Consider the following 23,792-nt stretch of genomic DNA (forward strand, 5'->3'; position numbering starts at 1 on the left):
CACACACACACACACACACACACACACACACACACACACACACACACATCTTAAAATAGAACAGTACACAACTAGTAAAGTGGGATACTGGGATAACAGGGCGAGGGCATTTCCAGAACTGTAGAATCACAGATTATGCTATGGGATTATGTTAATCTCATTACTAAGTAAACAGGTAAACAAGGTAGTGTAACCAACCCAACACCAAACAGTAGGCCGGTGCCTGGTGTGCTACTGAAGAACATATTTTGTTGATTATTTGAACATATGGATTATTTGATTCTAATGGAAATATATGGATATAAATTATATTTACAAATCATGTTGATACAACTATCTGAGATACTAATGCTGTTGTTTTATGTAAAATTTACATTTCAGTGTGTAAAATGAAGATATTTGCATATTAAACTTTATATTCTGTTGATATTGGAGCCAAATAATCCAACTCCACCTCCTAAATGAATTAGCTCAGCAGGTCTGACTCACCAAGTGGATAATTCTGGTGCGGACAGTTAATTTAAATCTGACAGACCAAATGAATCAGAATTACTCTCACAGCTCTGGATGTGTCCCACTATGTTAATTACCTATGGCTTGTTCTCAGGATAAACAACAAAAACACTCTTCTTTTCTGGGTTTAGACGTAGTTTGAGTTTACAGCCACTAGGTGGCAGCAGAAGGCCACTCACCTCCTGAACGTTGTTTTTGGAGAAAACCTCTGGGAAGCGCAGCGCTCTCACCTCTGTCAGTGTCTGGAAGGAAAGATGTAAACACCTGTGAGTGGAGCTGTGCTAATGGCTAATCAGGCCCTTTGTTACTGAGACAAAGACGTCACGGACGATCGCACACACAAGGGCAAAGAAACACTACCATTTAAACTGACAATAGTGATTATTCAAATGACAATAGTGATTAGGTATTACAGTTTCCCCAACAGAGTTTTCAAAATAGACAATATAGAATAATTAACTGAATAAAAGAGCTGCCAGAAAGACACACTGGCTCATTAGAAAGTCTCTCTTCTCTAGCTTAAACAAATTGCAGCAGCAGGGATTCTGACTGGAGCCAAAAATGAGATCATATCATTTCCATTTTAACTCTTTAAAATCTGTGGTGACCTGTCAGTTTGGGAAATGATCTGAAAACCTTAATTACCTCAGACTTTTTAATAGTTCAGGTTGGGTACATTTTGCTTACAACACAAACACCCTTGTACAATCCTGCTTTCGTTAAATTAATCTTGATTCACCCCTACTTGCCTTTTTGTTTTTTGCCTTGCTTACATAACCAAAAACACTGTGTAATATAAATAGGGGATAGAAATACAGGCAAATACTGTCTTAATTGACTACAATAACCAAGTGCTTGGCAGCTTTAAAAGCTGAGTTACAGGGTAATTTATTGCTGTATAACAACCCTTTTGGGAATCCAATTAAATTAGAGAGAAAATGAAGTAAACTTAAGGCATAATTATGTGCCCATGTGTTTGCTGACTCACCCTCACTCTCTCCATCTGGGTCCTGAAAGGATACAGCAGCTCAAACAGGATCAGACCCAGAGAGTAAATGTCCACTTTGTGAGAGTATGAGTTTCCAGAGAGCTGTAAGGACAAAAGTGAAAAGATTGAATGTGAAATATAAAGTCTTTATTTTTTTAATTGTAGTTTCAGTTTATGTTTATAGTGCTGGTGAAAATCAAAACATTTCTGCAAATGTCCGTTGGTCTGCTCACCTGCTCTGGGCTCATGTAGAGCTTGGTGCCGACCTGGCCCGTGTGTCGGGTAAGGAGCGGGGCGGGCGTCAGGGCGCTCGCCTCGTCCTCATCCTCCTCCTGCTCCATGGCCGTCACCAGGCCGAAGTCTCCCACCTTCACCACGTCATCCATAGTGAAGAAGATGTTGGAGGGCTGGAGGGCGGATGGTGACAGGTTATGTAACATGTACCGAACATTAAAAACACACAGACACACACAGACACACACAGACACACACAGACACACCATTATAACTATATAATAGTTTTAAGAGCAGATTTAGCTAACTGTCTTTATACCAGGCACATGCTTCCTGTGTGTTTTTCTTTTGTATTGCACATTACGTTTTTACGTGTCACTTGCAATACACTAGAAAGGGATAATTGTTGAATTTAATTAATTAATTTTGATTTTAGGGCAAAAATTATGACTCCACAGAAATTATACAGAGGGAAATACTTCTCTACTACAGTTCCAGTGAGAGATTTAGGATAAAAAAAAGGATGGTGCACAGGATTACTGTATCTTCCTGCTAAAATACTTTCACTTCTGCCTGTACAGCGGACAGAGTGCAGTGTGTTCACCTTGAGGTCCCTGTGCATGAGGCCCTTGCTGTGCAGGAAATCAACGGCCTCTGCAATCTGAAGGAAGATATCCAGACACTGGTTGTGCTCCCTCTGCTCCGGGAGGCAGCGCTGAGCCATCCAGTCCTTCAGGTTCTCTTTCCGACAGAGCTGCATCTGGATGTACAGGTACACCTGGAGACAGGAGATGAAGGTTTCAATACATTACTATTCACCAATGTTTTGAAACTGGAAACTTTTAGAGAACAAAAGAAGTGTAGATATATTCCTTTCCCCCAAATCATAGATGTGTCATTTTGATCCAAAAGGCAAAACTATTGAAAATACAAGATCTTTGTTTAATAATGAATATTCTCATTAATTAAATGTTGCTAAATTGCACAGCAGATGTCCACACCACAATTTGTTTTTGTACTTGAGCTAAAGAAGACAAAAACCTGTAAGCTGCAAAACCCAAACTTCAACAACAACCCTGTAAGCACAACAGTACAGACTGATATTTATAATAAAGAGCCAAAATAAACCTCATCAAGGTGAAACAAGATTTTAGCAGCAGTTAATTGCAGCTGATTCAGTGAATGATTGACTGACCTTGGGAGACGGTTGGACTCGCTGGGTTGGAGGAGTTGTGGGGAGAGCAAGGGTAAGTGAGGTTGGCCGGGGGGGAGAGGAAGAGGAAGGGGGGACAGATTCTTGTCGTCTGGTGTGCGAGGAAGACGAGCTGTTCTTCTCTGTCATTGTGCCTGGACTGGCTGCACCAGAAGCCGAGTCCGTGTCTGCGTCGGCATCCCGATCGCACCCCGAGTCCTCGAACACGATGTCAAAGGAAGAAGAGGTGCAGTCGCTGGGACCGCGTGGAGGACAGAGCTCGAAAGAGTGCGGGGTGTCTGAGACGTCGGGGTCGGCCTGGCTGTCCCTCTCAGACATCAGGCTGTCGTGGCCCAGCAGTGGGTGGAAGGACAGGTCTCCAATGTCAACATCAAAACCTACAGCACCACCAGCACTGCTGGTGAGCAGGGCCCGCGCATCCACGGAGGCCTCCAGAGAGTCTCCTCCGGGCCCAGAGACGGGTGACACTGAGCTGGACACTGGAACTTTGACTGACAGTGCCTCCATGTGGTCAAGGAAGCTCATTGGCCAGTCAGTGGTACTGAAAGAGGGAAAGGAGTGATGTTGCTGACAGGCTTACTGGTACAATATATATGCTAATCATACATACTCCTTAATTACTACCTGTTTATACCTGCACATATCACACTATACCTATTTCTTTTATATGTAGTGTATGAGCATTGTTGGAGGGAGCCTGAGAACTAAGAATTTCAATGCCAATGCACTGTAACTCAGCGTGAAACAATCAAATAACTACTTTGTCAATGTTACCACTAATTATTGAAGATAACTGTGCAAATGTGCTATAAAATAGTTATACTTCCAAAATACTTAAAAACAGTGAAAAGTAAGCAAACAGAATTAACAAGAGGTCCAATTCAGGGTGCAACCACACTTACACTTTATTTAATTTGGCATGAAGCCCAGCATTTATTGTGCACCAACCTTTGATGCGCCCTCAAAAGAAGAATCTCTGCACGCTTATCTGGTGCTACTTTTAGCTCTTATCTACCCAAGCAAACTAACAGAGAGGAGTAAACACACCACACTTCCAATTGCAAACATGCTTGTGTGCTTTTCATCCCCTGGCACTCAAACATCTGTGTTAATCAACCAGTGAAGTGAGGCGAGTGATGTAAAGTCTGTGGTGTAATAAATGTCACTGTTTCTCCTGAGGGGAGGGGTTAAAGTCTTTGCACGGATGCCATCCCTGGACGACAGACCCCTGGCAGTGTTAGTGCCATGCTCGACCTGGTGAGCTGTACAAGATAACAGGTTCAAAAGCCCCGGCTCACCTGGCATCTTTCAGCCACCTCTGGTCCATCTCTTCCTGCCAGCCCTCAGGGGGGCTCTCCTGCCAGGCGTTGAAGTAGCGGATAATCCCCGGGTGCTCCAGCTTGGCGAGGGCCTTCACCTCTCGCATCACCTTCTCACGAGCCAGCTCTCTGAATGACGTAAAAACTGAGCGTTAGAGTTTAATCCACATTTTAATCACAAAGTCTAGAATCTCAAGACACAATTCCAACAGAGACTTTGCTGTTTATTATTAGACTTTTTGTGTTTAGTATTCCTAGTCACACACTCCATTACACTAACTGTAATGACGGTCACATGGGCCCAGTCAAAAGCACTGGACATGAAAATGATTAACAGACTCATTAGTTATGCACTTTCCTGAAATGGAAATAAAGGCAGAGCTGCTGTTGCTTAACACTTTTATTCCACACTCGTCAGTATAAATATTAATGCATGGCTAATATTTGTACCAAAATGTCTTTATCAAAATGCTTCTGTATTTAGAAGTAGGCTGCAGCTTACATAACTCAATCTAACAGCTTTAAAAGAAAACAGAGATAAAGGAAGTGCTAATAGCCTCCAGCAAGGAAGTCTGGGGTGTGACCAGCGAGAGGCGCTACCTGTTGGGCAGACGGATTCTTTTGATGGCGTAGTTGCAGTCGTCCACTTTGTTGCGGGCTTCAAACACAACACCAAAACCCCCGCGGCCGAGGCACTGCACCGGCTCAAAGTCAGTCAGGTACCTGGGGAGAAGGCACTTTGGTCATTATGCAAAGAAAAGTCACACGTTTCTCATTGGTAGGAGGGAGCTGTGTGTGACATAGGGTTATCACATACATGCCTGACAACAAAAGACCAGAGATCATACAATTCACTGTGGTCAGGAGGCTTATTAAGTGGTAAAAGGTGATTATCAGGGAAGGAGCCAAATCCCTGTCAAGGCTGGCTGTGGCTGCTGAGCTGGCAGGTAACCAACTCACAGCGAAACAGTTGTATTTAAATTAATGTTGTGCTGTGAGAAAAAATAACTAGGCTAAGACAGAGTATGCTTAAGAACAGCATAGACAAATGTTTGTATATAACATGATTTTTCTCCCATCTTGCAGCTTCACAAACCATTTAAAACCACAACCAAGTTCTCTGTTATTCTAATTTTTATTTATTTATTTTTATTCAGTTTTTGTTGTTTCACACTACCAAACTCTGCCTCCATTTACTCTCCTCTACACCAGCGGTGCTCAAAGTGAACAGGGGTCGGGTCAAGCATGCCTTAAGATTGTAAATAAAATGAATGAAAATAAAAATCATTATCACTGTATTAAAAACATTTTGCTGTTACGCTACAGCTAATGACATGAAAACTCATGGATGCTGGTTGCCATAGTAACATAACACACTTTCCAGGTTGAGACTTTAAGAGCTCAGCAGTCAGGAAAACAGTGACCCACCAGGCAACGGATGGAAAGATTTGACTTAGTAAAGAGAGCTCAATCTGAGCTGACCAACAAAACTAAAATCAGAGTGAACACAACATGGCTGACGGCTTAATGAACAGGTTGTGGCTGCTTGTGGAGGACAGATATACGTCATAAATGTGTGATCTGGCTCTCTCAACCCCTGATATAAAAGAAAACAAGACCAGAAACCACCTGTCTGTGGAGTCAGACCTGCAGGTCGTGCTCTCTCTCTACCAGTATGTGCAGCAGGCTTTTAAAATAAAACTTAATTTTAATATAAAAATATTAGTGTACATAATTGTATTCACTGTTTATTTGAAATGAAATATTTATCAGTAAATCTCTGTTTGAGAATGAGCAATTATTATTATATACTTAATACAGATTTAATGTAATATAATATAATATCAAATCCCCAATGTATTCCTGTTATATTGGCAGGTGGCAGTGGCGGCTCAGGGTGCCATGACAAGGGTGCCGTGCTCTAAAAAAAAGTTTGTGAAGCACTGTTCTACACCCAGTCAAAGCATGCCTGCTCAGGATTTTTAGGGGTTTGAAGGCTGTCTTATTCGGAAATGTGGGGGCACATGTGATTCAGACCTTGCTTCCTGATCTCCATCTCCCTCGTGATGATCCTGACTCATTCCTGCCTCAGCTGCTGCAACAGCCACCAGTTTTATTTCGGGAAACTTTAACGGCTAAAGCAATATGCATGGGTTGCAGCAGCAGCTTTGTAGGAAAGGGGCGGGTGTGTGTTGTTTGTCATTTTAGGGTGGATCAAAAGAAGAGAATGTGCAAGTGATGACAACAGGAGAAAAAAAACCTGGGGGGGGGTAGAGCCATATTATTCAGCTAACAAATGTAAACATGCAAACTCCATCGATCAGATTACAGGAGGTCAGTGGCAGCCCATAAATTCTGGCTACCGATCATATTTGGGCTGTCCAAAGCAACAAAAAAAAAACTTCTGACAATGCGCTGACAGTGATGTAAAGTGACACTCCGACCCTGTGGCAGATGCTCCTGGGTAGGGCGGGGTCTGCGGGGGCCAAGGTCATTTTCATTTGATGGCAAACAGCTGAGTTATCCAATCATGTACTACTAGGACTGGTATCTCCCATCTCTGCCTTGTCCTATCAAGGCAGGCTGGAAGACCAGTGGTCACCATGGTAACAGTGCCGAATCTGTAGCTACACCTTGAAAGAGTGAGACTCGCATGCGACTTTCAAGTGTGAGGATAACAATTCCCCACACAGTAGTAAGTGTTACGTGAAGTTCTCCTGAGTCATGACAAAAAAAACATTCACACGGAGCATATTCTGCCTCAGCTTCGCAGTGTGTTAATGATGTACCTGGACACATATTCGCTGGAACGGGTCTCCATAGCAACCGGCTCTTTGGATTCCACAACCTCAAGGTCATACTTGCAGTCTGTCTGGCACTGTGTCTCCGACTCTTTCCGTTGCTTTGAGGGACAGAAGGAGGACAGCAAAAGACACATTGAGGGAATAATAAATATTTAGGACACAGAAGAATCACCTGTTTATATGTTGTTTTATAAGAACAGAATTGTTACTCTATAGTTTGAAATTAAGTTTTTAAATCACTCAAATTAAAACATGGACATGGATGTCACAATAAAGTTTGTTATGTGTCATATTTTGAGGAAATATTTCTCGATGGGGTCATAAATATGTGTGATAAAGCAGAAATCAAAGTTTTTCTTACTGTAGTTGTTGCATGCAATGTCTAAATTAACATTGTGTGACAGGAATAACCACCAGCAGTCACTGTGACTATGGTATTTCATGCTGCAGGCTGTATCTGTGCTCTTACCCTGACATAGGCCACAGGGGCAGGGGGGTGAAAGAACTTGCGGACGATGTAGGTGGTGGCGGCGATGCAGAAGACGATGGTGCCGAGGATCTCCTTCCACCAGGGCAGCAACAGCACCGGGTCCTTCCTCCTGCGACTCTCACCTCCCGCCCCATTTCCCTTTATCACACTCACGGCACTGTCACGTTTCTCCCTGTAACGCTTGTTGTAGGGGAAGTAGTAGCCGTTGTCTACACAGAGGAAAATCAGTCAGTGGGGGTTTTGTTCATTTTGTCCTGTCAACCAATTCACTTTTCTATGCTGTACACTCTGGGTGCTTATGCAGCATGCCTATTGCGTACTGCAGCTACTGGTAAGACATTATTTGTTTTTTTACAGCATATGTCCAGTATCAGGTTCTTACCATATGGATACTGAAGGATGGACAGGGCTCCGTTGCTGTATTCATCATGGGAGAACTTGTCATTATTCAGACACTTGTCAAATTCATCAGAGCCGACCAGGGCTGGTGTCCGAGATGGGGAATCTGTGTCAAGGACAAAGATGAATACGGTCTTTGATCTCGGTAGAAAGAGGGATCAACAGAGTTGGAATAACAAGCAAAGGATAGTCAACCATTAAGGGGATTAAAGTCAAAGCATAATGGACTCAGTCTCTGGTCGCTGCTCACCCCAAAGGTTGCCCTCACAAAATAAGTTGCCTTGATGCTTAGACACAGCACCTAATGAGTAAGGCGATGTGGACTTACGGATTAAGGGCTTCCATTTAACAGTTGGTAGTGGAATTATGTCTTTTTCCGATCCAATGGCTTTGGAAGGGAACTTTTCAGAGATCCTCACAGAGGACTGGAGGTAGAGCTGTCCCTGGAACATCCCTGATAAACCAAGGGCAAAGTTATACATGCACTCGATTCACTGGCACCTCAGATATTACGAATAATGCAACTAAACATTACAACGCTTGCAGTCCGAGTATGAATTTACCAAGGTAAACACTGGACTCTGCAGCTCCTCTGGCCTTCTTCGGATTCTCATCATCCTCCTCCTCCTCAGTTTCCGACTGGTTGCTGTAGGCATTGTCGTCAAACAGGGTGATTGGTGTGACCTTCCCCCCGCCAACCAGCCAAGCCGAAGCGATGGGTGTGCAGAACTACACAACACAGGTGATACAGAATGAGTTATTCTTCTCCATAGGGAGCGTCATTAAGCACTGAACTCAAGCAGCCAAGAGTTCAAATAAACCGTTCCAAACATGCTCAGTAAATGCTGTGAAATTACTGATCCCAATGGGGTTTTTGGGGCAGTTTGTAACATCTCACCTGACGTTCCCAGACCAGCTGTCCATCAGGCTCGGTACTGAAGGCCATGACCTTCCAATCGGGAACAGACACTTTGATAACGAGGTCCAGATTCTGGTTCTGCTTTTGCTGGCTCTTCGTCTGCTCTCTCTCTTTTGGTTCATCACTGATGACCTGCTGACTCTCCCTCCAGTCGTCGCCATTCACAACTTCTCCTTCCAGGAAGTTCATTCCAGACTGCATCTCCGGAAGGAGCTTCAGCTCAAAGTTTCCAACACTGAAGTTCCACCTAGTAGCAAGAGTGATAATACACGACTGAAAACACTACTTCAATTTTAATTTTGTTACTGATCATCACAATTAAGGATCGACTTGTAAACAAAAGCAATAATTATTTAACATGGGCCTGTTTAACACAATTACAGATTTACCACTGACAGAAAGTCAATCAAGTGTCTGTGACACTTTCTGCAAAACCACACAAGATACAGTAGCTGCTTCATGACTCATGCTGACTATCCAGCTGACTGACAATGACAATGATTGACTGATTAAGGAAAACTCACTTCTCCATCCCTGATCGGGGTCTGATGGCTCGCACAGTCTTCTGAGTCCTCTGCAGCAAGAGGACGTCTTCGGGCTCCAGCTCGTCTTCCCCCCAGCGACTGCAGCCCACCGCAGAGCAGATGTACCGAAGCTGAGGCAAACAGCGTGAGGGGAAATTACAAAGACAGGTTATTCTACTGTGTTAATGTGCGGAGACCAAGTTGGTGTTATGCTGGCCTCTTTCAAAAACATTTGGTACGGTTAGAAAAATTCAAGTCTTTAAAAGCACACTACAAGCTTTAGTTGAAGTGATTTTACTGACCTTGCCACTGTAGGCCCCCAGGCCATATGTAGTTAGGGATTTACCCCCGACCAGGACAGTGTCCTCTCCGATTCGGTAGGACGAGTCCAGCAGGGACTCCACACTGAAAGGCACTGCCTCCATGCTCTCCCTGTCCCGGTTCCACTGAAACAAGGCACCGTCCAGTGAAGGGATGACCATCTTATTGCCAAACACCTGCAGGGAGAAACAGGTTGGTTTTAAAGTGTCAGTGTTGATGGCTGATGTGTCAAAAACAAGTCGATGTTTATCAGTTGGAAAAGTACATTTCAAGAAGAACAGGTACGAATTTTTTAAGTTCTCATTCAATATACAAATCAAGTTTGTTCTTTAATATTTTTCATCTTGGTTATTTCACAGTATGGACATGTATATAAAGGGGCCAAAATCACGGACCCACCATGGATTGGCCCCTACTTAATCTGGCAGTTTATAGGTTAGCTAGCTTTTGTGGAAATTGTCACATTTGAGTGCACTCAGGCACAGATGGTCGCTTTTTAGTTTGACAATTCTTGTTTTTGAAATGCTAGAAAGTTCTTAATATGAAACTGAAACAGGAGGTGTTAAGTTAATAAAATAAGTTTTTTTTTTTTTTTTTACTGTCTGACATCTTCCCCTACAGTTTCAGCGTCTATATCTGGAGAATGTGTACATGTTGCCGGTATAATTTGATATGGTCTGTGTGGCTGCTCTACCCTACAACCTCCAACCTAACATGGTGACTGCTGGTTGATTTTCCTGTATCTTGTAGTCCAATACAAATTCTCGTCCTCCTACAGAATAGTATGTGAGGACTACTGGCACTCTTGTTGAAGAAACTACATTATTTAATTATGAAACTCTGCTCCAGTGTCACTAAGCAAAAGAACTGATTTAGATTAAATGATATGTTCCTTATGTCTGATGCAATAGCTTTTAACACACATCAGAACTCCTGGAATATCTATTACAGTTTGAAAAGCCGTTTTCAGTTCAGACAGACAATAGTTCAAACACAGAAACACTTGCCTACACAGACAACACTGTCCGACACACATCCGCCTACACAGCAGCAGCTTTAGCCCCCGCACACTTGGACTCAATCCACAGGCTTGGGACCATTACACAACTAAGAGCCTAAGTAATTAACCTGAATCTTTATAAAAGTGTGCAACCATGGATAATGTGTGTGTGCTCCTGTATGTGTGTGCTGTTAGTTGCTCACTGTAGGGGGGCAGCAAGCATGACATCATTGTAAAAACCTGAGCCTAATCCTGATTTAACCTGCACAGCTTTGGCTCGGCAGGGGGTATAAGGACGACCATTTTCTACAAGTACTTCAATCATTATTATACAAAAGGCTGTCATCTAGTTGTGACTCACTCTTTTCAACAAACTTTTCAGTGACATAATAGCAATTTTGGACCAATTAGTGATGACTTGTCTTGTTATTGGATGCTTCCAAAAGTGATAAACACATGAGGTGCTGCTGGTGTCCGAAATGCGACCTATCAATCACCTAATTTTGGAATTCTTATCAGAGTCTCGAGTCTGAGGGGATAAGACAGTCAAACAGTCAGCGTAATTGCTTTGTGGTGGATTAAAATGCCAGGAGGGAGAAATGTGTGGCAGAATGATTTACTAGAGAGCAGAGCCAGGAGCAGAGGTGATGTCATCTTTTTAGTTGCGGGGGGGGGGTTGGTTTGGAGACAAGATGAGGATAAATTTAGCAAGTGAAAGGAGGAGGGGTTAATAATCTGACCATCACATCACACCATGCTTGTATGGCTGAGGGTGTGCAAAGAGGTTTACAGCGGAGGGGAACTTCTCAAAGCTGTGGATGAGTCATCCTGCTCCTGATGCCTTAATCCATGTCTCTGATCCGGCCCAGTGTTCTAACACCAGTTACCCTGGATCTCTTCTCTCAGCTGCTCATCCATCTCCTCCATGTCCACAGACTCACTCAAAACACTCATGGACACTGTTCTCTGATATCTGACTGGCCCTACAAAACTTTAGATGAGATCAAAACAAACAGAAGTTGTCAAACGTTTTGTGAGACTTTGCATTATTTATGTAGCATTTATCCATATATATTGCCATGAGATCGCGAATCACTGAATTCTCCTTGTAAATGAATAAATAAAATCACTCTAGGTCCCTCCTGCCCTGATGACAATGGCAATGTCAACTAACTTCCTAACATTAAATAATAATATAGTGGTTTATGTTACCTGGATGTTCAATAATTTGACAATCATCACTGCAGTTTGAGCAGGTGATGAGTGATAACCTGCAAATTTCAATTTGATTCAATTTCATTTATATAGCGCCAAATCATAACAGGACACAAGTTATTTCAGGACTCCTTTCATATAGAGCAGGACCATAATCCTTATAATAAAAACAAAAATCTGTCAATTATTAACCATTTCTCTGTTGTATTTTGACAGCTCCTGAATCAAAAAAGCAGTCTGTCTATATGAAAATCATCAAGGAAGGCACTAAAGTTTAGTGATTTAAAAACGGCTGAGAACAGATGAGACTGAGATGACTTCTTAATTAAGTTATTTACAGCTGAAGGTCTTTTATGGCTAGTGGAGGTGGCCAATGTGACACATCTTTTTTAAAACATAAACTTTTATTCTTCTGTAATATTATTCAATGGGCATAAATCTGGCTTGATTTATGTAGAAGTGCTGTTCCTTCTACACTATGCCCGGATAAACACTCATCCCGTTACATGTCCTGCGTCTGCGTCTTTTTCACCCCATCCATACTGCATAAATATAGCTTTACTGCTAACCTCTTTGTTGTTTATGGTTTTAGATGAGGGAAAACTCCAACAACCCACCTTGGGGTGTCACAAATGTTCTGACTTTTGGTATCAAACCTGCAGAACATTATTTAAGATGTTATTACTTTCCCGCTAGATCCTGATATATGTGTGGTGGGTAAATTTAGACATGCCATGAAGCTCACAGAAATCCTGCTAGCTATTGCTAAGAAAATGTATTCCATTAAAATGGAAATCCGTTTCTGTCTGCCAATCAGAATAAGGTCATTGAAAAATTTTAGCTGCATAGCATTCAAGAAAGAAAATTATGTTTTGTTGATGTGGTAAGATATGCCAAGTCTTTCTTAATAACATGGAAACCCCCCCATCAAAGCAAATTAAAAGGTATCCTTTGGTGAACTGTGTATAAAATTATGATCAGACTCCCACCCCCACTCTGTTTTTCATGTCTTTGTCTCGTCTGTTTGTTTTATTTTTTTGTTACATCTTGAAAACAAAAGAAAATGGTTTGCGTTTTCAATTTATGTAGAATAATAAAAGATTAAAATAAGCTAATCGCTTACAAAAATGTTCTAAATGATTTTTTTTTTTTTAAAAAACAGACTCCTCAGCACAAACGTTTTCCTTCTGCTCGTGCCTCTTTTGCGATGACTTTCCTATGCCTATTAATTTTTAAAGAGCTATAACACAGATTCATTCAAGTCTTACCCGCTTTATTTTTTGAATGTGTGGATGCGCCTTTTTCTAAAAAAAGAATTCCACTATCACTCTGAGACCAGAGCCATTCAGTTATTTTAAGATATTCATGTGTTAGCTGCAGGGAGACTCCAGTGTCTTAACTCCGTATGGACAGACTGTAGTTTCATATATTTGTTTTTGTAGCATTAACACTATATGTTCACTACACTATAATGCTTTTTAGTTCATCTTTATTAGTATATCTTATAAATATCAAATATCATTTCAAAATTCAAATGAGCTGGAGCACTTCATAATTATTCCATATTACTCATCATGTCACTGTACTCCCCCCTTGGGAAATGTTGGTGTGGGGGGTGTAGGTTCAGAGGGAGAGGGGGTGGGGGGGGTCAGACGCTGGTGTGTGCGTTGCTGCCGATGCTCCAGCGGTCCTGTCAAACACTGTCAGCTCTCACCCGCCGCTAATGTGCCACTGTTGGCCCACAAGGCTACTGCTCCACTTAAAGGCTGCAGACAGCGTGAGACCAAGAAATGTTGGTGGTTTGAGCAGGACAAAAACAAAAAGACACAACAATCACAGCAAAATCAAAGCGGCTGGAAGAGGGATCGACTTTCTGCCCAAAATATCGCCCATCTGGCCTTTTTCATTTCCTTTCGCCGCGCTGAAAGAATTATTGCTTGTCACATTAGTCACAGCTAGGTGATCAATCGTTAGTCATTGTGTAGCGATAAATCAAATTCTCTCTTCGTTCATTCATTCACGCTGCATGCCGGCAGAGGTACGCGATGTGTGTGTGTGTGTGTGTGTGTGTGTGTGTGTGTGTGTGTGTGTGTGTGTGTGTGTGTGTGTCTGTGTGTATTGTCTATTCTGTGATGACATCATCTCTGGTCTGTGGCATTACCTCACCTCCCTGATCACCCAACCCTCCTCCTCCCTCTTCTACATCCCTTTAACCCCGCCCCCCACAGCATGACTCACTCCATGTTGGCACTGACTCCCACCATGTAACCCCCCACTCCACATACACACAACCCCTCTTCACCCCCCCTCTAACACCCCTCCCAGCAACTCCTGGTTTTCTGAAGTGATGGCGTCTTTTTCTGCAGACAATGCTGTTTGTGGTTCTGCTGTCCCTCATTCCACAAAAAAAAAAAAAAAAGAAATGTACACACTCCGCAGGATGCAGCAGGTGACTGGCTGTTTCCTCCCCGGCATGTCAGGCCAGCCAATGGCACGGCGGCAGACCCCCCCTAGCCTCTAATCACTGAGCAGACTGGTGTCTCAGGGACCCGGCAAGCACCAATGAAACAGTTGCTAAGCGCTCAGGAGGCGGGGGGGGACAGGAGACAGTGGCAGCCCCCCCCCACCACCACCACAGCAGAAAGGCATCCCAGGTTACTGAGGGCAGAGAGGGCAAGGCTAGATTTAAACTTACATAAAGTACATGGGCATAAAAGACACACACACACACACACACACACACACACACACACACACAGGGGATCATAACAAATGACGTCACTGCGAGTCACCGGGTTCGGAACCGACAGGCATCTCTCCTCGTTCCGCTCTGTCAGCCAAATGAAAGCCAACAGGTGAAAACAAGCACAGATAGAGGGAGTCTAACACACACAAACAGAGTCAGCATCCTCTGTCACAACATGAGCACACTGGAGGATGACAGGAGGATGTTACACGTGTGTCTGTCTATGAATTTCTTGACACGTCTTGTGAAGTCTCACACACTGAACACAGATATAAAGGCAAGGAAAACAATGTAATGTCCCCAGAGAGTGTATAAAGCCACTGTGAAAAGTAGTGACAGAAATACTTTGCTGCTGTGTTCTACTGGTTTTACTCCGACTACTTCATTTTTAATTCATTACAATTTGGATACTTCTACCAGTTTCTAGAGAGAACGTCTGTTACTTGCTGTAGAATAAGCTAAGACAAGATTTAAATTAGTAAACAATAACTGTTTATCTATAGAAAATGTCTCCAAACAAAATGCTGGCTTCTCTAAGTTTAACCTCTACATTTACAGAGAGAGAAAATATTTCTGTTATGTATAGTTCTTTTGATACAGTACAGTATTTATTATTAAGTACGCCAAGCACACTTACTTACAAATATTTAAAGAATTTGTTCACTGGTATTACAGTAAGTGATTTTCCCTTTTTTCAGTTTTGTTTTTGCAAGTAGAAATGTTCTGGCTTTTTCCACTGTTGTCTGTTATTAAGGCAAACACACATACATCCATAAGCTAGTTCTTGGGCGGGAGAGAAGAAAGTCATATTAATTGAATAGGAAAACACAATTTCAATCTCTCCAAAGAAAAACAGCCTAGTTTTTGGCTTAACATTTTTTTTTTTTTTTTTTAAAAGTGATTCATAAGCAAGTTGAAGACTTTCATCAGACCATAGAGAATCATGTTACCCCTCAACTAAAGGCATGAAAATGACCAAAACTTCAGTTCCCATATAACGAGTGCAATATCTCGAGATTCAGTACAGCAGGGTGCAATTTTATATTCAAGGTCAAATTTACATTCTGGTGCATCCAGTGGAGAAGCTATATTACACTCAGTCTCTACTGTACAACCATTAAGTGCTTCGAGGAACCTTTAGGGGTTCTCTACATCATAACCTCTGAGGAGGTTCATGAATTCTGATTTTCTCAATCTCAAACACAGCAGCTCTCAACCATGTGAGATCAAGAAGCATAAATTAGAAGGGTTTTTTTTTTTTTTTAATCCCAAACCCACACTACAGCAGCTGATTTCAGTGATTAGTTCCCTCCTTCTAATTGTAGGTTTGCAAACCAGACTACTCAGGCTGAGTGGAATATACTTGAGAACCACTTCACCCAATAATACGGGAGGTTCTTAAACACTTGAATGAGATTCTTCCATAGTGAGTAACCCAAAAGTTGCATTATTTGGATTATTGAAGATCAGCTGACACAGTTTATCTTGTACTTTCATTATATGTAAATTTTTATGTTTTCAGCTAAATGTTCATTTCTTTTTATGTTATTTGTATTTCCCAGATGGGACAGTCTGGGTTAGCGTTTGTAATTGTAGTGAGATAACTTCTGTTATGATTTAGGAAAAAAAAAAAAAAAAGGATTTATATAAATAAAAATGTATTTTTATCTGTGTGACCCACCACCTGATTGATTCTCTGCTTCTGAAGGGAAAGAAATGACACACACCAGACTTTCGTCTGAAAAAACCCACCAGTTAAAAAGGTGTTAAACATTTTGAACTGGTTCTAGATTGTTTTTTTAATTGCTATACCAGAGTAATCAAGTAGAGATGTATTTATATGACAGAGCCAGAGAGTTCATAACACTCAAACGCGCCTTACCAGCACCAGAATACCAACATTAAACTGATCTCAAAAGCCACCCAGACCCTTGTTAGTATCAGAGGCTTTTTCCCTGAGGCAAAACTCTCACAGACACAGAGCGAGTCCACATCAAAGTAAACCATGAGCACGTCTCTAGTATGCATCTCTCGCGCTCTGGGCTTCACTTCACTTTCAGCATGTCGGTGTGGGCGGTTTAAGCTTCTGTATACATGTACAGATGAGGGTCTTGCTGTGCTTGTATGTGTAAACCACTACAGTCAACAAAGAGGCTAATCCTCAAGGCGAAACAGCTACTCTCAGATTTATGTGGGGGTGTACAGTATGTCTGGTGTGTACTGTGTACATGAAATGAATGTAAGCAACCGCAACCCTTGGTTGACTGTTCAAAGTGCACAGAGTTCAATTATTGGTCTTGCTGTCTACAGAAAGAAAGCCAGGAGGGACAGTGCTTGTTTTGAGGCAAAGATGAGACTGCATCCTCAACCTCACACTGACATGTCAAGACTGTGGAAATTGAGTTTTTCATCTACTGATAGATCTTAATCATCTGAGCAATGTCTGTTAACCTGTTTAAGTGGCTGTGGTTGACTGTAAATTTACATTTATTTTACATGGACCAGTATCTTTGTTTATTATGGTGCACAAAAAGGGTAATAACTCTAGATTTTTGTTGCATTAACATTCTACCATATGTGTGCTGGCTGTTCAATATTAAGTAGGTTTCTTATGTTTTGCCTCCCATCTGTATTAATAAAAATGCAAAGGAAACACAGGAGTTGATCTACCTCAGGTTTGCTGAGGCTGGAGGACACCAGGCACCCTGAGCCGACATCTAGGTCCCACTGCTTCCTGCCCTGATTGTGAGGATCCAGGGCAGAGATCCGCCCATCCAGGGTACTGATGATCACAAGAGACCTGTGGACACAACACAAAAACTTAAAACATACACTTCAATAAGGATTTGTAGACACTTTTTGTAGCTTTACATACTGGTAAGGATACACCCTTTTCAGCACTGTCTTGCACTTGTCAAGTCTCTTTACAAGCCGTTTTTTTACTTTTTTTAAAAATTACACCACTATTGTCTTTGATGCCATCTTTCCAGCGCGGGGTTAAATTTAATGCCATCACAGAGAAGACACTAAAGGGCAAAGAACTGTTCAGTGGCGGTGCAGATGTTGTCTTTCTCTAGTCTTTACCCTTGTTTAGCAATCAGGATGACCTTCAACCGCAGCCAACACCACACCTGTGCCATGACAAACCCCATCCTGTCAGCTAGTCTGGGTGGCATTTTGATTAAAGATGGGACCGCCAGACCTGAGGATTATTAAAACCTGACTAGATATCCCACACATAGCGACTTATTTCCATAAAAACCACAGTACTACCATGAAGAACAATGACCCACAACAGGAATTCAAAAAGGCACCTTGTTCATTTATTTTGTTATTCACACAGCAAAAGCAAACCACAAGAAAACATCAAATATGGCTGAACTGCTGGTTTAAAGCTGATCCCCCAGAGCAAGCACACTTAAACCACCTGGGACTGAATCTAAGATCTCAAAATCAAAATAAAGAAACACATCTGACAGGCAGAGAATACTGATTTCCTTTTCTACAAATACTGAAAGTGATTTGCTTTTCTTATTTCCTCATTTCCAGTGAACTTCATTGTTATCCCCTTTATTTTCAGGAGAAACATAAGAGCTCCACATTAGGTATGGGAAGAGCACACTGATGATGTTCTGAAACAGATGGTAACAGCAACTGTTAAGAGTGCACAGGGGATATGACATGGTTACTTTTCTCAAGCTTAAAACTGTTATTACTGCCATAATAAAATCAGGCTCATTTACATGTAAAACCTCAAATAAATGTTTTATGTGTCGACAAAGACCATGTTTTAGTCAGAGTCTGTGGATTTGTTCAGTGACATTTCTGATTAGTCTTGGCTTTCTTCTGAGCTCTCCTACATTGGCAGAAAATTAGTGTTCACAAATATTGGCTCAACTGCCCACGATGACAGCTCAGAGAAAATACCATATCAGTGCTGTTAAGAAAACAACCAAACCCATCAGAGACTTGTATAATTTCACCTTCAGAGGCTGCCCAAAAATGATTTAATTTCTCAAAAACTGGTTTTCACAATAATAAAACAGAAAAAAAAGACACAAAAAACATGATTAAATACTAAATACTGTCAGTGCAAAATATAGTATAGACATATATTCCACATATTTCATTCAGAGGCATTGTTGGCAGAGACACAGTGAGGAGCTAAAAATAAGATGTGGGGGGAAAATAAGATGCAGGGGGTGAAAGTGTTTTCCCTTAGATGATGTATGGGCTAAGGATTTCTCACAGCCCCAGTGTGCTTCACCAGTGAGAAAAAAAAAATATTGTAGTGATGGATTTTTACATTTTCGTCTTTGCCCCCCTAATTAATTCTGTAGCTCTACCAAGAAGTTTACTTGGTGAAGGATTTTTCTCCATCAGTAGTAAAGTACAAATTCTCCAAATGAGTTTTATTCCTCTTTATGTGCCGACACAGCAAAATTCGTTAACAGTTCTTCTCTCTTTCGTCTGTATCTCCAGGCTAAAAAAAACAGTCTGACTTGAATTAATCGAGACATCCAGCCCCACCCTTTGCCTGACTCTTAAGGGTTCTGCCGCATTGCTTGTCAATCCTGTCCTGAGCTCTGGCACGGGCCACCTCCTGACTATTGATTTGTATCTGTCTAGAGGAGATGCTGTCAACTGGGCGTTTAGCTTTATTTAACCAGCGAGGATCAGCCGAGCACACATGCTGTTTCTGAGCACCCACGGCTTCGCATCCACACAGCTGGGACCCAAAACAGCTTCCCTGTGTGTTGGCCACTGGGGCATATGGGGTTTTAACTGCCTCCCTCGAGGGCAACTAGACAGCAGTAGCAGAGGGAAGAGAGACAGTGTTACACTTGTTCACTTTCCCAGGTCAGACTGAAAAAATTAGGAAAGAAAGAAAAAGTGGACTCTTTATATATGTGCACTGTGATAGTTGTCAAATAAGCTGAGTGTATTTAATTGGCATCACCGGTGCTATCCATCATTCAGACGGAACAGGTGAATTGCTATTGACTAGCTATAATCCCTTATTGATTCGACCGATCGAACACTCTTCATGAGGGGGAAGGAGCATGTTCAAGGATGTTAAAGCCTTAGGAAAACTAAGTCATGGATTGTTTCAGAGGGTGCAAATCAATTTTAGGAAGGTTTCTCTTAGGTTTCACTGTAGTTACTGACACATTCACAGGGAGTTACAACTGCTGCACTGGACCTGCTAGTTGTTTCAGCTAAACTGGAGCTGGAAGTTTGCATAAAAATGCAAATAGGATCACTTAACAGTAATGAGCCATGTGTCTTTCAGCCCCATCAAAGCCAAGATTATCTCCCCAAATCTGCTCTTAGCAATATCAGCCTCACCACTAGCACTGAAGTGTAGGGTACTAAGAAAAACATTGTTTTTCAACTCAGCCACCAATAAAAACACAGCGCTAAAGCCCGCTCTCACCCTCTCGATTGGCTGCGAGACTCTGCCAAAAATATTAGGCTGATTGGTTGTTGCTAAGCAGTCGGCTCTCTGAGAGGGTGGAAGCTTTGGCGGCCTTCGCTCAGCAGGCCCCCCCCCCCCCCGTCATGCTGTGAATGAAGAAGTGAGGACGAAGTCACTGAGAGCATCGAGTTCAACTTCAGAGATGGAAAGAGGGTGAGCAAGAGATAGAAGAATTTCATTCTGAGAGAGAGATCAAAGGCTTTTGTGGACTCTTTGTACTCCAGATAAAGCAGCAGAGAGGGGGGCCGGGATGGGGGGAGGGGGGGGCACTTAATTCTACAACTTAGGTATCACGATGGTAATGGAGAAAACGAGCAGTGGAGGAGTACGGTACAAAAATAGTACTAAATTGAACAATAAAAACAACTCAAACAAAACAAACAGCCCTACTGTATCATTTAGAACTCGGGGCAATTTATTTTCCACGTCTGAGCCCCGAGACACTTCTGCTGTGCTCGTCACCAAAGGGATAACATGTAGCCTGTGGGGCTGCTGCCGCCGATGTGACAGATGCAGGCGGCGGAGACACTGAAGAAGACATTGGAATGGAGAATGAAGAAAGAGAAAGAGGAAGAGTAGTGAGGCTGCCAGCAGACAGACGGTTGTTAGCGTCCTTGCCTGTATTGCTGTCAAAAGTGTCATAATAGTGCATAGTGCTTCTTCAATCACAAAGCGTATGGCGGAGCAGGGAGCCAATTAGCCCCACTCTCACCAGACTCTCTGCTCCTCAGAGACACTCAGACTCAGTCTGCACACACTGGCAAAACCGAGCTGCTGGTAAACACACTCCATTGAAAGAAACAACCAGGATGTTTACACAGGCCGAGTCTCCAAGGAGCGGGAGCCGCTGAGCGGGACCAATCGCAGCAACCTGCCACTTCGCAGCAGCCAATGGAGGCAGTGTTTTTCTACTCGCTCAGCCAATGTGCGGGCAGCTCTGCAGACTCTGAGCAAATGGTAGAGCAGAACTGCCTGTAACCATGCAACAGCGAGCAGCCTGAATGCACGCTGGAGTGTGGAGTTCTGCTGCCGCGCAGCTGCCACTCAGCCTGCCGTGCAGCCACCAAGAGGCAGAGCAAAAATACGAGAGCATGGGGAGCACGTGGGGATAAAGTTATGGATGCAGCTCTGAGCCAGCCGCACCCAGCACCACCAGCTGCACCAGCAGGAGGGGGGGGAAAGAGTCAAGTGCATTCCTTTAAACTGTGCACATTCTGACATATAATGCCATGGAAATGAGCCAAAGAGGGCAAGGTATTAAACATTTAATTTGAGATTATTTATTCAAAATGAGAATTAATCTTTTACAAATATTTTACAAATATGTTAAAAGAAAAACAATACCAGTGATTGTGGTTACAGTGAGGACAAATACTTGAAGCGTTAAAGGTTAATAGCAAACAGAAAGTTTTAAAATCATTCAGAGCCTTTTAAATCGTTTAATTGTGGTAATCCCATAATTAAATGCAGGATATTTTAAGGCTTTAAGACCTGCAGGCAGTCAGTATAACACAGCATGAAACCAGAAGCCGGTCTTTCTCTTTAGCAAACATGAATATGCTCCGATAAGCCTAACAACATCCAGTATAAAGACACATTCAGACAAAAAAAAACCTCCACCTGTCAGGTGTCACAAAGGTGACTGACAGTGATGTACCATTTAGCCTAAAGACAGATTAATAACCACAGATGACATAACACCAGTACTCAAACACAGCTTAATGTGACTTGAAGTTTTATGTAACTGTTCTCTAAACCTGTTTAATAAACAAGTGATCATTTTTATGACTTTGTAACAGTTGCCTGACAGTGACAGACCTTGCTTTAAAAGTCAACCTCACATCCATCAGGGTCACTGCAGCAGACCACCGCAGCAGAGAGCAAAGGGTGTGGCTTTTAAAAAAAAAAAAACTTCTAGCACTAGCATAACAACACACACATCATTTAAAAGTGTTGCCATCACCCTCTCTCTCTCCTCCTGCACAAGTGCGCTCCCCTCTCCAACCCGTATCATCTCACACGTGGTAAAATCCAAACTGTATGGCGCCACGCTCCTGCCGTCTGATTGGCTGAGCCACAGCTCTGATCCGAGGATCTGATTCGTTGTTGCTAAGCAGTGAGGAGCCATCGAGAGTGAAAACAAGACAGCATGGTCCTACTAACTACCAGCTAACTCCTTGTTTTTATCCTCCACTCCCTCCCTTCCTCCCTCTCTCTTCCTCTCTCAGCATCCCACCTTTTTGCCTCTGCCCCACCCATACTGCAGTGCTGCAGGATGGGTCTTGCCGACTTACCAAAATAGCAACTGACCTAATAAATTCCATCCTCTTGATAATAATATTCAAAGCAGGCATTGTTTTTCAATCACATTTATGAAGACTGGTTACTATTTCTGTCACTACACATGGTTATGAAACAACCTGAAAAACATCTTGTCTAAATGAGTCACAAGCACTTCTACTTCCCAGACACTGCAGAAAGCATCAAGTGCTGAGAAAGTCTGGAAGTCAGCTACAAAGACACTACAGGTCATCACATCCCAACATCAGCAACATCTGCTGGTACATTTTTAGGCACCTTGTGCACTTTAAACTTTACAATAGCATTAATAAAAATATTATACAATATTATAAGAAATTGTTAAATAAGACAAAAAATAGCCCCAGACACGAATAAAAACATGGTTACATAAGGAAAAAATAGAGAAATAGGTTAAAAGAGATTATATAAGCTTATCTGAAGTGACACCAAGTTTAGCAGCTGGAGTTATACATTCAGACCTCTCAAACGTAAAAACACTCTCTGCACAAGGACTGAGTTTCACGAACTGTTTAAAGTGCTCAATTAAAACTTCCCAGAGGGAGTTCAATCATTTTCATCTTGACCTGTTATTTTGGGGACAATTTCTATTAATAAAACCCACAACATCTCCCTGGTTACAGAGAGCAGACTACTGAAACAAAGTAAGAGGGGGGAAAAAAACAACAAGGAAATGAACTCTCCCCTCCCAAAAAGAAAAAAAAAAAAAAATCTCCTCCTCCTCCTTTACCTAACTATAGCCAGACCCATGCGGCCAACTCAAATTCTGAGCACTAGCCCCTCTCTACGACGCAATTGGCCGACAAGTCGCCTGGCTTGGCCGATTGGCTGTTGCTAAGCAGTAGGCTGGTGGGAGCCAGCCGGCAAGCACGGCGGCCCAGAAGAGCTGTTGCCGCTACAGGGCCCTGAGGGGGGGTACAGAGGGTAGGGGGGTGGGTGTCTGTGGGGGTAGAAGGTTCAAACAAAGCTGATGTCCTCTCTCCTCTCACCTCCAAGTGCTCCCCAAGGTGCTGGAGGCCCCGACGGAACGCTCACTGGCGGAGGCATCAAACCTGGCAGCAGCGTCACATACATGATTCACACACACACACACACACACACACACACACACACACACACACACACACACACAGCTTCAAACATATATGCACACACACACACATATATATATATATATATATATACATGCGCTGAGACAGATGTAAACACAAAATCTCCAGAGTGGAGTTTGTAACCTATAGACGGCAGCGTTAAAGGTGAGGTGACAGCCATCAACCGACGCGACAGCAGCTCTCGTCACAACTGAAGG

The 23,792-nt window shown here is 42.5% G+C and overlaps 1 protein-coding gene across 1 annotated transcript in view; it reads right to left on the reverse strand.

Annotated features, from left to right (window-relative positions):
* Positions 1 to 23,792, reverse strand: part of eif2ak3 (eukaryotic translation initiation factor 2-alpha kinase 3) — a 32,063-nt gene that overhangs the window by 3,201 nt on the left and 5,070 nt on the right. The window contains exons 2-17 of the mRNA XM_051381626.1: positions 17,356 to 17,485; positions 9,706 to 9,900; positions 9,404 to 9,534; positions 8,859 to 9,126; positions 8,524 to 8,689; positions 8,289 to 8,414; positions 7,944 to 8,066; positions 7,541 to 7,770; positions 7,057 to 7,169; positions 4,868 to 4,990; positions 4,247 to 4,396; positions 2,931 to 3,489; positions 2,340 to 2,513; positions 1,735 to 1,908; positions 1,502 to 1,603; positions 693 to 755 (exon numbers count right to left, since the gene is read on the reverse strand). Of these exons, the coding sequence (XP_051237586.1) occupies positions 693 to 755; positions 1,502 to 1,603; positions 1,735 to 1,908; positions 2,340 to 2,513; positions 2,931 to 3,489; positions 4,247 to 4,396; positions 4,868 to 4,990; positions 7,057 to 7,169; positions 7,541 to 7,770; positions 7,944 to 8,066; positions 8,289 to 8,414; positions 8,524 to 8,689; positions 8,859 to 9,126; positions 9,404 to 9,534; positions 9,706 to 9,900; positions 17,356 to 17,485 (2,827 nt within the window). The remainder of the gene's footprint in view (positions 1 to 692; positions 756 to 1,501; positions 1,604 to 1,734; positions 1,909 to 2,339; positions 2,514 to 2,930; positions 3,490 to 4,246; positions 4,397 to 4,867; positions 4,991 to 7,056; positions 7,170 to 7,540; positions 7,771 to 7,943; positions 8,067 to 8,288; positions 8,415 to 8,523; positions 8,690 to 8,858; positions 9,127 to 9,403; positions 9,535 to 9,705; positions 9,901 to 17,355; positions 17,486 to 23,792) is intronic.

Source organism: Dicentrarchus labrax, unplaced genomic scaffold (genome assembly GCF_905237075.1).
Source record: "Dicentrarchus labrax unplaced genomic scaffold, dlabrax2021, whole genome shotgun sequence".
NCBI classification, from domain to species: domain Eukaryota; kingdom Metazoa; phylum Chordata; class Actinopteri; family Moronidae; genus Dicentrarchus; species Dicentrarchus labrax.